Source organism: Borostomias antarcticus (genome assembly GCF_949987555.1).
Source record: "Borostomias antarcticus genome assembly, chromosome: 3".
Taxonomy (NCBI): domain Eukaryota; kingdom Metazoa; phylum Chordata; class Actinopteri; order Stomiiformes; family Stomiidae; genus Borostomias; species Borostomias antarcticus.
This window is the reverse complement of record NC_140236.1, coordinates 16,004,532-16,019,567: the sequence shown is the minus strand read 5'-3', so window position 1 is coordinate 16,019,567 and position 15,036 is coordinate 16,004,532. Positions and strand designations below refer to the sequence as shown.

Below are 15,036 nucleotides of genomic sequence, written 5' to 3'. Positions count from 1 at the left end.
TATATTTTTCTTGGCTAAGAGAAGATCAAATCGGACTTTATTGATCCCCCCAGGGGGGAAATTAGGCATTTTAGCATTGAAAACAATACAGAAAGGTGTATAGTATTGTAAAGAATAAGATAGGTACCCGCCTACATTCAGTCTGTAGGAATATAAATAACTATACAATTATACAAGTATATATGTTAAGGAGTAGTTAAGGAGTAGAAGCATAGTCTAGATATATTAGCCAGCTCGAGTTTAGACATAGTATGTAGCTTTAAATAGATCTAGCCTATAGCTAAATAGGTACATTTCTATGAGAAATTGAAGTGTTAGACTTTCACCGCTGCTCCATGGTGCTGGTGGCTGACCATCTCTCTGACCAACTGTCCTGGAAAACTGAGGTTGGGAACATAAGGTTTGCTCTCTTGACAACACAAGTGTACATTTCTACCACTCAGCAAAGACCAGAAACTCTCTCCCTCCCCCTTCTTTCCCTCCTCTCTCCATTGACCCTTGTTCTCTTCCATTCCCCTCTCCTTCCATCCCTCTCTCTCAAGGGTAATGCCATTGAGTCAGAGCACCTGTCTGAGCTGACAGAGGAGGAGTATGAGGCTCATATCTACCAGAGACAAGACCTGAAGGGCTTCATGTGGCTCGATGCAAAGTACCTCAACCCCTTCTTCACCCGCAGACTCACACAGGAGGTAGGTGCATAATGTGTTTATGGGTGTAGATGCTGTGTGTGTGTGTTCACAGTATGTATTTTGTATCGTTTTTGTTGTGTGTGTGTGTGTGTGTGTGTGTGTGTGTGTGTGCGTGCGTGTGTGTGTGTCTGTATTTGTGATGTATTTTTTATGAAAATCCAATGCTGCTGGTAACGCAGATGAAAAAGTGAAGATTGTGGAGCTTAAAGACCCATTATGTAGCGGCCCAGTTTTGTGGACTTTAGCAGCCCCTAAAGGCCACTAGAGGCATTACAACTGCAGTACCATTGTCGTAAAATGCTGAGAGACGCCTGTTACGCCTCTCATGTGCATTTGTTGACAACTGACAAGCGGAGGAAAACTGGGTCCTCCGGCAAATTCGAAGAGGAGAGCTAAAGGTAAAGCAGAACGTTCATGCGAGAGAAAACCGCAGCTCGCAGTCAAAAGTTACATAGTGCAAATACAGGTCGCCGGACCACTCTGTGGGAATGGAAGAGGTGCTGTTCTTGCTATAATAATCCAGCACACCAATAGAACGACTTTGAAACTGATATTTTAAGATGAAATCAACAACATAGTGGCGCTTTAAAGGCGCCACTAGCACAGTTGTAAAAGAGGTTGGATTAAAGGAGTAGTAAAGGGAAAATGCATGTTTAGCCCTGTTTTAAGGTTACTTATGATCATATACAATGGTTCAGATCAAAACGTTGACAAAACTAGCTCTTTTGAGAAAGTCTGATAATTGCTCTACCACCGTTTTGGTCATACAATGGATGTGGGTGGGCACCTTGAAAAATCTTTCAAAAAACATGTTAAAGGACAATGCTAGTTTTTGACAACCTGGACCTTATTTACGACATATTATAAGGCGTTTGACTCACCGAGATCACTTTGGTGTAGTTCGGAGGCATGTAGAAGAAATTTAAAATCCAGCACGAGCCAGTATATCCATGTAATGGCGGTGGTGGGGGCACCGAGAATGCAGTTTCTAAAAATCTATTTTCTTCCGCGAAACGGTTGTTTTCATCAATCTGTCTTTATGAATCGCTAGTTGTGCTTACATAGAGCGTAGGTCACTTCAATACAAGTCAATGGATTTCATAAAATGATCAATAAAACCCTACAGGATTTATACTTTGCGGCGAATTTGATGTCAGAACACCAACGGACACCAATTACCCCCTTGGTGAGCTTCTTGTCTTTGAAATCGAGAGTTTAACATGTTTTTGAAAGATTTTTCAAGGTGCCCACCTACATCCATTGTATGACCAAAACGGTGGTAGAGCAATTATCAGACTTTCTCAAAAGTGCTAGTTTTGTCAACGTTTTGATCTGAACCATTGTATATGATCATAAGTAACCTTAAAACAGGGCTAAACATGCATTTTCCCTTTACTACTCCTTTAAGCTAATCAAATACACGTGAGTGTGTTGGGGGTTTGGTTTCATATGGCCAAACACAAAACCTGTTTTCCATCCCTTTAAATACCAGTGTGCCAACGCTATAGAATGGCAATTTCCCAATGACAGTTTTGCGCAGTTGCACCAGGACACCCTGACTATCTATTGTAATGTACCACCCAGCCTCTCCAAACATCTGACAACATTTTTAACATTCCAAAGGTTCTCTCGATCACTGATCTGGGCCTAGAAAAAAGACGAAGCATGTTGTGTGGCACAATCGTATAGCCTGCAAAACAGACTTCCTTGCAAAAAAAGTCCCCTTTGTGATACAGTCTGGACTTATAGCCGCCCAGATTTCAGTGTGCGGGAGTACTTACTGTACCTTTCCTTCAGACAATCAGCATAACAAAACGTTTGGCAAATCCAGTCAGAAGAACGGCGAAAACGTCTTTTAGTCTGAGAAACTCCGCTAGTGCATATTCTTGTTCTTGTTTAATTGTTGTTATTAAGTCTATATCTTCAATAATTGCACTTATAGCTGTGTTTATTCTACTAATGTTAACCTATCGCTCTTTGCTTCGGAAGACTGTTTTCCCAACGGCCTGTATTTCTGTATTTTCACACATCAACTACGGGAACCAGTCGGGCTGCCTCCTCACTGGAGGGCAGAACAGCAGTTAGAACGCAGGTCCCTGATTGCTCCAGTTAAAAATGTGATTTATGTAAATTGATGTGGAGGGGGAGAAGTTCAGACTGATCAGTGGAGAGCAGAATGTGAGCTCACGTGATCAGGATGGTGACACCAGGCTAACAATTATAGGCTATGGCGTAATCAGGATAATTGGCACATGTGACACAACATGGGTCACCCACGAGTGTGCATCACAAACCACCTGCATATTTATGGAGTGGAACCCCGATTCACATAAATGATACCGTGATCATCACAACTGTGTTAAGAAATCTCATGTATACCTTTATTTGCCAGCTGAATGAGTCTGAAAATGAAATCATCTTGGTTTTATCAAACATAAGGTTTAGTACTACACACTACCAATCCCATTGGAGACATTGGTACAGGTGTAAGACATTAATATACATTTCAAACCATGATATTTTATTGCTCTCTTCTATGTAATTTATTGTATGTTATGTCCTGTCTTTTACCTGGCCAACACATATAGCTCAGTTCCCCACAAATTCCTCTGGGAATCCTTCAACTTTAAGTACCAGAGCCCATCTTTACGCTCTTCAAGACCTACTTCCAAGACCTGCAACTGTCCTTTAACACAGCCTCCATCTCTTATAGTTAAGGGGGTGCTTGGAGAAACAACGTTCTGCATCGATGACAACCCAATACCAACAATGTCCGAGCAGCCTGCCAAAAGCCTGGGCAGATGGTACAGTGCAAGCCTCAAGAACAAAGAGCAGGTAGGTGCAACAACTTAGGCAGGACATCATCAACAGTCTGGAGAACATCAACAAGACCTTGCTTCCTGGAAAACTGAAGCTCTGGGGCCGGTTGCACAAAACATCTTAAGTTTTTCCCTTAAGTATTACCCTGAAGGGTTAATTTCCCCTTAGTTAAGGGAATTACTTAAGGGTGTTGCACAGAATCCCTTACAAGGTTTCCTTAGCTAAGGGGAAACGTTAAGGGTTTTTGTACAAGGAAAGAGATTTTACAGCAGTAAAATTGTAGTTTCCATGGTGACCATTGGTTTGCTTGCACGTGACCGGCTATCTGTCACAACACTACACTGGGACGTCCTGAGACGCTGGGGAAAATGTCTGAGGAGAAAAAGAGAAAGCCGAACTGGTCTGAGGAAGAGAAAGTTGATGGAGTGTTGATTTTTCCGATTAATAAATTGCTCCTCGTACTGGGTGGGTGCTTGAATCTTGATGTGCGTCCCGTCTATCACCCCGCACACTTTCGGGAAGCCGGCAACATTAAAAAAGTGCGCCGGTACCGCATCCTCCTCCCGTTTAGATGGGAAGTTGACCACCTCATCCAGCAGACCGGTAAGGGCGTTTGATACCCGGTGAACCACATGGCACACAGTAGAACGGTGGTCATGAATAATGTCTGCGAGGACCGACTGAAAAGATCCCGTCGCATAAAATCGGAGCGCAATCATCAATTGTAACGGGGCTGGAAGCGCATAGCTTCAGAAGGTTGGGTGGTCCAAGCCCAGGCGGTCGGACAAGTCAAAAATGGACTGTCGATCAAATCTGTAATTAAATATCAGTTGTTCCTCACTAAGAGTGTCTAGTGGGTTCTCCCTGTCGCGGAACACTCTTCTTGGGACTCGATTTCCATTGTTTATGTTCATAAACGCAGCCATAACTTAGCTAAGGTTGGGGTAGAGGTCCCTTATGTTTTTTCCCTTATTTTGCTTGCTAAGGTCTTTTGTGCAACACCTTAACTGACTTTAAGGGACTCCTTAAGTATTATACCGAGATAAGTAGAAAACCTTAAATATTTGAGGGACATCTTAAGGAAACCTTAAGGGGAATACTTAAGGGTGTTTGTGCAACAGATTTTATTTTAAGGAAACCTTAAGTCAGAACTTAAGGGAAATATTAACTTAAGATGTTTTGTGCAACCGGCCCCTGGTGCCTACACTATGGTCTCCTCCCCCGGATAATGTGGCCACTCATTGTCTATGAAGTCCCAATAACAACTGGGGAGAAGATGGAGCAAACCGATACTTCATACTGTACGTGAAGAAATGGCTTGGTGTCCCGAGATGTCTAAGTAACATTGGTCTCTACAGCAAAAGGGTCCATGAACTATCTCTCACATGTTTTATGGAGGAATATAAGGGCACTAAAGTAAGACTCCAGATGACACTGAAGGACTCCAAAGACCAGACCATCAGCAATGCTGCACCACCACTATTAACTGGGCAGAAATGGACACGATCCGACGCAGTGCAGCAAGCTACATCAGCCCTGAGGCACAGAGACATTGTGGGGCAAGTCCAGCAGGGAAGAGCGGGCTTTGGCATTGTGGCAAACAAACCACTGACAGGAGGAGACAGCAAGAAGTGCGGTGGAAAGGTGTGGAGAGGAGAGATCAGCTGGAGGGATCTATGGGAAATGGAAGCAAGCAAGATTAGCTTTATGATCAGAGCTATATATGACATGCTTCCATCACCAAAGAATCTCCATCAGTGGTTTGGCGAGGATCTGACCTGTGCCCTCTGCCCAACTCCAGTGACTCTCAAACAAATCATGGCAGTTTGCAAGACTAGTCTCACGCAAGGTCGCTACACCTGGCGGCACAATCAGGTCCTCAAGAGCCTGGCATCAGCTCTTGAGAACAAGCAGGTAGTGATTAAAACTCCTTGCCCCCGAGAGCAACCAATCCCCTGAATGAAACAACTTTCGTCCGAGAAGGACAGAAAAGGCCCAAACAATCTTCTACCAAGCCAGAGAGAGGACACCTATGCAGAGCCTGCGACTGGAAGATCCTAGTGGACATTGGCCAGCAGCTAATCTGTACACCTGAATTTGCTTCTACCAACCTCAGGCCGGATTTGGTACTCTGGTCCTCTACACTGAAGTCTGCTTACATCATAGAGCTCACAGTCCTATGGGAGGACTCGGTCGAGGAGGCCTATGATCATTAGAAACTACGCTACACAGAGCTAGCAGCAGAGGTCTATCTGGTTGAAGTGAGATGCAGAGGATTTGTGGTGTCTTCTACCATCACATTGCTGAAGGAACAACATTCAGTAGTGAATGAAAGAAGCAGCCAGTGGTTATGGCTCAAGCAGAGGGCTGCTGGGCTCCAAGAACATCAAGATAACACCAAGAGATCAGGAAAACAGAAGGGTGGTGGAAAAACATAAGCAAGGGGAAACTTTTGAGGATGAGCGGTGCCCACTTGAAAACCCCCACCTGTCAACTGTCTGCCATTCCCAACAAGGGGAATCTCATGTAAGTGCTCACCACCTATTGGCACAGGGGGTTTATGCTCTTGATGTTAACAAGAGTTTAACATCATTTCCAGTGTTTTTTTATTCTGTACCCAAGTCTGAAATAAAGTTTATAGGGCTGTACCTAAAACCAGGGATTCAATGATTTTTTCCTTTTTTTTCTCATATACCGCCAACTTTAAACTAAAACTTGACTTCACTTTTGGACTTCTGCTCCACTCCAACTTTGATTTTTAGCCCTTTATTCACCAGGAGAAAACACAAGAGGAACAGCATGTTGGTAACCGAGAGCTGCAGATTGTGTGGTTGACATGCACAACACGACTACACTGAAAGTGGAGTTTCTAAAAATGTTCACCCTGGACAGAGTTTTCAAAAAAGTCCGGTTTCAGTGACCTAGAACGCCCTTTGCATGTGGACAGAAGGCCAAACTGTGTAGAACCAGGCCAAGTCCAGCCTGGCTTATGTGTGTGGCTGGCTTGTTTCTGTTCAGGACTGGTAGAACGGAAGCTAGTCATGCCACTGAAATAGCTGTGAATTGAAATGACATGAAATAATGTCTGATAAATTAAGGTAGGTCTTGGCGCCTAGACACATCAATTCCAATGCTTCCAATGCTAATCCAGCACAATAAGAGCGGGATAGCCAGTTAGCTCAAGAGTTCACAACAACTAGTAGCAGCTTCCATAACATTAATTGGGGTTAAAATAAGGGTTGGGACAGGATCTGACCTATAGGGGCAAGGGGTAAAGGTTGCAGTGAAAGGATGAACATGTGGAAGTTTGGGGTATAGTCCCATAAAGTCATCCCCACTGGGTCTTGAATCCTGCTCTCCCGGATGGGAGTCCAGTGCTCTGACCACTTCTCTACTTGTGCAGTGGAGCTCGGCAGGTTGATTTTGGTGTCCTTCTTGATTTTGGTGTGCTGGGACTACTGCCTCTTGTGGTGCCAACAGAGAGATGCTGGCCAACATTGTCGGGAGTAAGTAAGGGATGGAGGGCGGGAGGGAGTGACAACCCGACAAACGCTATACTAGCTGCACGGCTGGCCAGCCATGCACAAAAATGCCCAGTTAAAAAAATACCAGTGTTTGTGTGGACAGGGTCTAAAATCACACACTGGTGCAGCATTATGCCAGCTTGGTTTGGTTCATTAAAAACAAGCAAAGATAGCATAATGAGGGGTCTTCTCAACAGCAAAATAGCTGGATCTTATACAGTAATTGAGTGGCTGTGGCTCAGGAGGTAGAGCGGGTCCAATGATCGTAGGGTCAGTGGTTCGATTCCCGGCTTCTCCTGTCCACATGTTGACGTGTCCTTGGACAAGACACTGAACCCCTAATTGCTCCCAATGAGCAGGTTACCTTGCATGGCAGCTCTCACCATTGGTGTGTGAATGAGAGGCCATTATAAAGCGCTTTGGATAAAAGCGCTATATAAGTGCAGTCCATTTACCATATAATTACTAAGCCTGATCTATTTATACCAGAGATTTTCTTAGAATGGTGTAACTCCTCTCTCACTTCTCTCATCTCCCATGCTCACTCTCCTCTCTGTCTCTCTGTCCCCCCCCTCCCCCTCCCCCCTTCTCTTTCTCAAATTCCCCCTTCTACCCTGATTTACATCTGTATAGCTCACAGCATTCTTATTTCCATGTGAAAACCTAGGCCTAGGAGCTGGGGGGTCGACTGTCAAGTTCCTGGCAGAGTTTCTGTGCTGCCTACAAATTCCTGTGAAATCTGCACTTCCCACTGCAATATACAGTACTGCTTAATGACAAAAATCCCATTTTCATGTAGTGTCATTATCGGCATGTATTGGCAAAACATTGGTGTACACATATCATGTGCTGATGTCACAGTCCGAAAAATTTAGTTTTGAACCCTGCTGGCACCAGCAATTGCCCAGCAGAGTTCCTTTCCTTGCCAGAGTTCATGTCCTAATCACGTGTCAGATAATCTGCGCAAAGGGGTCACAAGCTTCCTTAATCAAGGCTCATCTGAAGCACCATGAACCCACCATCACTTTTACTTGTGTTCCACCAGGGCTTTCATTCTTTTTTTTCACTCACTCTTGTATAAAGGTGAAACATTCATTAAACATTCAGCCTGTGGGTCAGCCTGAACTTAATGACTGAGGTGGCGGGGAGATGAATAATGGCCAAACTGCTGGCCATCTACTATTTACACTTTTCTATTTTTTGTTACACTCTTGTATATTTGGATTATTGTATATCTACTGTAAATTGGTAGTTAAATTTGTAGTTAGTCTTGATTGCATTTCTTGTACAGTATACTGCTGCTTTAACACTGTAATTTCCTCTCGGAGATCAATAAAGGACTATCTGCCTACCTACCTATTCACACTGCCTCTACCACCAATAGCTGAGAGGAAAGTATATAATCACAAGTAGAGGAACAGGTGAATCTTATCACATTCACTTCACTCTCCTGCTTCATCCTGCCGAAAACCTACCTACTGTATGTGTATTCTAAATGCAGAGCTTGACATATAGTTGAATTTGATTGTATCCACTGGCCTGGCCGGAAGATATAGCCAAATTTTGCCAATACTTAAACAGGATATACATGGAAAGCATTTTATAGAAATCAGATGGCAGCTGTCTGGAACTGCAACCATTCTGAAATGCTACACTCAGTGCTCAAAACGTTATTTATGCTAACACGAATGAGTGAGAGGAGCTGGGGTGTCTCCCTCCGTGTTCTCTGCTTGTCTGTGGAACGTGACTGCAGGCTGGGTGCCTGTCTCTTTTCCAAAATGATTCATAGCCTTAGCCTAGTTGAGAATCTCTCAGCAATGTGATATGTAAGCAAATGTAATCTTTGTATATATCATTTTACAAATATAGAACATTCGCACTGGCCCAAGCGAGCTATTGAAAAGAGTCATCCACTGGCCCAGAGGTGTTGAAGACACAAGCGAGCCATCACTTATGTCAAGCCCTGAAATGTATACGCTTTTATTTTTCAGGACCTCTTACATGGACGTATCCAGATGAAGACCTTGACCAATAAATGGTACGAGGAAGTTCGACAGGGACCCTCAGGATCTGAGGATGACGAGGATGAACCTGAGCTTCTCTAAACTAGACTGGTCCCACTCACTCAACAGCTCGGAGCAGGACCATATGTGTCCTGAGCTCAGGGTACCTGACAGGACGAGAGACAAGGTTGTGTCCCAGAGGAGTACCTTCCTCTTTGTCGTCTATGGAATAGTGACCAGTCACCACTAGTGACCACTGTGGACTGTACCAGTTGAAAGATCTTTCATTGAACACCACTAGCATAAACCCCCCTACACTGGAACACATCATTTTACCTGAGCCAACCAGGGCCTTAACAGAACATGGAGTGTTTTGGAATGTTAAGGCAGAGAAACTGGAATTAAGGCTTCCCTTGTGCCATTTGAACTAGCCAGCAACTAGACTCGGTGCCCCAGACTTTCTGTCACAGGAAGGTCTGGGAAACAAGTGCTACAAAAGTGGCCTACACTGACCTCTATGGGGAGCGGGAGAATCTCCCCCACATAGCCATTGGTTCAATGTCAATGCCTGTCTTCTATCCAGCGACACCCACAAGACAACACATGTAAGGCAGATCACTCCCTACTCCTGGCCCCTTCCTGATTCTTTTTGGAGTATGCTTCTAGTTCTTTTGGGGATAACCCTAGCATGTGACGTGTTGTTATCCACAATTTTTGGGGACCCTTTTGGGAGCAAAAGTGTAACTAGTAGTGTTGTGAGAGGAAAGGTAATACGCTTTGACCAAGACTAAACTATTAATCACTATCAAATGCTTCTCCTCTCAGGACACCAGTTATTTTACTATAGATCTCCAATCTTAATTACAATTTCAATACATTCATTTCATAGAATGCTAAACAAATAAGATGAAAGCCACTGGGGAAATAATCAACTGGCCAACCTTCAGCAGTCATATATCTACTGACTTTCTACTACTTATCTAGGTAACTACTCTACAACACACTTAAATTCCACTTCACAATCTTATAATCACACAGTCCTGTTATCCCAGTCTATGCTCAGGTGACAGTAACTTGAATCATTTTATTACTGAATTAGCGCATGGTTACACCATCAATTATATATACTGTAACATAGTTGCCACATCAGAAGCAGCATTCTTCATGGCTGTGAGGTAGAACTGGTTTTAGTAGTCTTTGAGACTACATGCTACACTGGCAGGGTGATTAGCCAAGTACCACTTTCACAAGATTGTACTAAATTTTCTTAAAGGTAACTTTAACATAACAGGGTTTGAAGGGAAAAGAAGGGACCTCCTGGGGAGAGATTTCTCTTGTAAAGCAATATAAGAACACTTTTCACTCAATATAAGAACACGTTTCACTCAATATAAGAACACTTTTCACTCAATATAAGAACACTTTTCACTCAGTATAAGAACACTTCACTCAATATAAGAGCACGTTTCACTCAGTATAAGAACACTTCACTCAATATAAGAACACATTTCACTCAATTTGACCTTTTTTGTTGTTTGCAAATAAATTAGCAATGTGTCTTAGTACCCACCTGTGGAATGGTTATCAAACTTAAATATGAATTCTAAGCAGTTATTAGCAGGTTCTGAAATATGTTTAATGTGAAACAGTCACAGGGAGTGTCTGAGTGTCTTGTCTTGTGAAGCTCTATCTATTTATCTTGTTTTCTATTTATTAATTGGATCATCTTTATGTTGCTGGGATAAAGGGTTTTATTCTATTTTTCATTCTAAAATGATGTTGATGGAAGTTTTATTTGAAATAAATTAAATAGTTTGTAGACAACCTTGGCCAAAGGTATTTGATGTGTTAATTCAGATGTTTTGTGTTACTCAGATGTTACATTAGCATGATGATGCTGACATGCTGCAAAACACCTTGATCATACATGCATCAAAACAATTTTTATTTATATAGCGCCTTTCACTTTCATGCAAAGTTGCAATACAAGGTGCTTTGCAGGGCAATAAAACCTGAGTCAAAATACAATAAACTACAACAATACAATGAAACTAGAAAGTACATTTCCTGGAGAAAATGTGAGGTGGGCTAGCTGCTGCAGCTGTATGTAACAGCTACTGCTAAAACTACTATGGACCAGGCAATCTCCATGCACCCATCGGCAAAGACCGTGCGTCTCTAGCCCACTCAGGGGCTGAGTTGTGGGGTCTGTGGCGTGGACAGTTGCATGGTGGTGAGACTCCACCCCCTCAGGTCAGAGCTGGTCGAGGACAGTGCACCCCTCTCCGGGCCACCTACCCGCCCGCACCGGTGAAGACCATGTGTCTCTAGCCCACTCAGGGGCTGAGTTGTGGGGCCATGGCGTGGATAGTGGCGTGGGGGTGAGACTCCGCCCCCTCAGGTCAGAGCCAGTCAGGGACAGTGTAGCCCTCTCCGGGCCACCTACCGGACTCAACCGGTGAAGACCGTGTGTCTCTAGCCCACTCAGGGGCTGAGTTGTGGGGCCCGTGGCGTGGATAGTGGTGTGCTGGTTAGGCCCCGCCCCCTTGGGTCACAGCTAGTCGGGGACAGTACAGTGACCTCTGGGCAATTTCAATGCATCCACCAATGAAGACTGTGTCTCTAGCCCACTCAGGGGTTGAGTTGTGGGGCCCGTGGCGTGGTGATGAGACTCTACCCCCTCATGTCAGAGCCAGTCGGGGACAGTGTACCCCTCTCCGGGCCACCTACCTGACTCCACCATGAAGACCTCCGGGCAGAAGGAAGGAAAGAAAGAAGGAAGGAAGGATAGAAGTAAGGGAAGGAAGGAAGGAAGGCAGGAAGGAAGGAAGGAAGGAAAGAAGGAAGGAAAGGAAATGAATGAAGGATCGAAGGAAAGAAAGAAAGAAGGAAGGGAAGGAAGGAAGGATGGAAGGAAGGAAGGATGGAAGGAAGGAAAGAAAGGAGGAAGGAAGGAAAGAAAGGAGGAAGGAAGGATGGAAGGAAGGAAGGAAAGAAAGAAGGATGGAAGGAAGGATGGATGGAAGGAAGGATGGAAGGAAGGAAGGATGGAAGGAAGGAAGGAAAGAAGGATAGAAGGAAGGGATGGAAGGAAGGAAGGAACGATGGAAGGAGGGAAGGAAGGGAAGGAAGGAAAGAAAGAAGGAAGGGAAGGATGGAAGGAAAGCAAGGAAAGAAAGAAAGAAAGCAAGAAGGAAGGAAGGAAGGAATGGAAGGGAGGATGGAAGGAAGGAAGGATGGAAGGAAGAAAGGAAAGGAAGGAAAGATGGAAGGAAAGAAAGAAGGAAGGATGGAAGGACGGGAGGGAAGGAAGGATGGAAGGGAGGATGGAAGGAAGGAAGGAAGGAAGGAAGGAAGGATGGAAGGAAGAAAGTAAAGGAAGGATGGAAGGAAGAAAGGAAAGGAAGGAAGGATGGAAGGAAAGGAAGGAAAGGAAGGAAAGGAAGGAAGGAAGGATGAAAGGAAGGAAAGAAAGAAGGAAGGAAGGATGGAAGTAAGGGAAGAAAGGAAGGAAGGATGGAAGGAAGGAAGAAAAGGAAATGAATGAAGGATCGAAGGAAAGAAAGAAAGAAGGAAGGGAAGGAAGGATGGAAGGAAGGAAGGAAGGAAGGAAGGAAAGAAAGGAGGAAGGAAGGATGGAAGGAAGGAAGGAAAGAAAGAAGGATGGAAGGAAGGAAAGAAAGAAAGAAAGACGGAAGGAAGGATGGAAGGAAAGAAGGATGGAAGGAAGGGATGGAAGGAAGGAACGATGGAAGGAAGGAAGGAAGGAAGGGAAGGAAGGAAAGAAAGAAAGAAGGAAGGGAAGGAAAGCAAGTAAAGAAAGAAAGGAAGAAAGCAAGAAGGAAGGAAGGAAGGAAGGAAGGAATGGAAGGAAGGAAGGAAGGAAGGAAGGAAAGAAGGAAGGAAAGGAAGGATGGAAGGAAGGAAAGATGGAAGGAAGGAAGGAAGGAAGGAAGGAAGGAAGGTAAGGAAGGATGGAAGGAAGGAAGGAAGGATGGAAGGAAGGAAAGGAAGGAAGGAAGGAAGGAAGGAAGGAAGGAAGGAAGGAAGGAAGGAAAGAAAGAAAGAAAGAAAGAAAGAAAGAAGGAAGGAAGGATGGAAGTAAGGGAAGGAAGGATGGAAGGAAGGATGGAAGGAAGGAAGGAAAGGAAAGGAGTGAAGGATCGAAGGAAAGGAAAGGAAGAAAGAAGGAAGGGAAGGAAGGAAGGATGGATGGAAGGATGGATGGAAGGAAGGAAAGAAAGGAGGAAGGAAGGAAAGAAAGGAGGAAGGATGGATGGAAGGAAGGAAGGAAAGAAAGAAGGATGGAAGGAAAGGAAGGATGGATGGAAGGAAGGAAGGAAGGAAGGATGGAAGGAAGGGAAGGGAAGGGAAGGGAAGGGAAGGGAAGGGAAGGGAAGGGAAGGGAAGGATGGAAGGAAGGATGGAAGGAAGGAAGGAAAGAAGGAAGGATGGAAGGAAGGGAAGGATGGAAGGAAGGAAGGATGGAAGGAAGGAAGGAAGGATGGAAGGAAGGAAGGAAGGAAGGAAGGAAGGAAGGAAGGAAAGAAAGAAAGAAAGAAGGAAGGGAAGGAAGGAAGGATGGAAGGAAGGAAGGAAGGAAGGAAGGAAGGAAAGAAAGAAGGAAGGAAGGAAGGAAGGAAGGGAAGGGAAGGGAAGGATGGAAGGAAGGATGGAAGGAAGGAAAGGAAAGGAAGGAAAGGAAGGATGGAAGGATGGAAGGAAGGAAAGAAGGAAGGAAGGAAGGAAGGAATGAATATGAATGCTACCACAGTAGTCAATAAAGGGTGCCTGTACAGAGAGCATGCACGTGTCCCCAAATTCAAATCCCAACTGACACTGAGCATCCTCTCATTCACTTCAATGGAAAGGCATGTTGGCTTCAGACAGCTCTCTCTCAAAAAGTATAAAGGTCACAGCCTAGATTTTGACACCGTATGAATCCTGAGAAAATGCTGAACATTTTAGGCTATTATATGTCCGTGTAGCTTAAAAACTGTAGGCATTGCGACAAGTTAGAAAAAGAGTAAAAATGCAAAATTAGCAGCTCAAAAGCTAGAGTGTGTTGCCATACGTTTCAATGAGGAGCGCAGTTGCCGAACAAATCGTCATACAGCGAAAACTATACGTCATACGGCTTAGATACTTACATTGTACGAATCAGCACAGTTGTGTGAACATTTTGATGTATAATATGTGTGTGAGCTTTCAAAACTGTAGGAGTGCCAGCAGTTTACAAAATGTGTGAATATTTTCAAAGCAACTGCTGCCACCACTCTAAAAACATAAAATTTCTGAACATTCCAAAAGCAGTTTCAAGCAGTTTCAATAGGACAAAAAAATGTTTTAAAAGTTAAATTTCTTAAAAACTATAACAAATATCAAAAATCTGAATGGATCCGTTCAAGAGCTGAACGTCATGAACATTTTAAAGTTTGAATGAAGTTTCTAGGACAAAGTATGAAGAACTAGTTAAGGTTCAAAAAAGCGGGGAGAATAATAATAAAGAAAGAAAGAAAGAAAGAAAGAAAGAAAGAAAGAAAGAAAGAAAGAAAGAAAGAAAGAAAGAAAGAAAGAAAGAAAGAAAGAAATAGTGGGAACATCACAAGTTGGGCTAGCTTCTGCAAGCTAGCCCACCTAAAAATAATATAGGCAAATACAATAGGGTTCCGGCAGCTACGATGCCTGGCCCCTAATTAAGACAGGCAGGTTACATACATGACACACATGCATACTAACCCTAACCCTACGAGTCATGACTGCACTCTCCTGGCATACGTCGACAGCGTTGGCAGCGTCCACGTCTTCGACCTGATGAGCAGCGAGCTCTTCGTCATTCCCACGGTAACTTCCCATCGTTTCCTGTTCACTAGCCTGGGTTTGTTTCTTGTTCACTAGCCTGGGTTTGTTTCCCGCTCACTAGCCTGGGTTTGTTTCCCGTTCACTAGCCTGGGTTTGTTTCCTGTTCACTAGCCTGGGTTTGTTTCCTGTTCACTAGCC

General features: G+C 44.0%; 1 protein-coding gene across 2 annotated transcripts in view; it reads left to right on the top strand.

Annotated features, from left to right (window-relative positions):
• Positions 1-10,819, top strand: part of slc9a8 (solute carrier family 9 member 8) — a 194,121-nt gene extending 183,302 nt beyond the window's left edge. For both annotated transcript variants that reach the window (XM_084461744.1, XM_084461743.1), the window contains 2 exons: positions 543-689; positions 9,025-10,819. In XM_084461744.1, the coding sequence (XP_084317870.1) occupies positions 543-689; positions 9,025-9,138 (261 nt within the window). In that variant the 3' untranslated portion in view covers positions 9,139-10,819. The remainder of the gene's footprint in view (positions 1-542; positions 690-9,024) is intronic.
• The last annotated feature ends 4,217 nt before the right edge of the window (positions 10,820-15,036 follow it).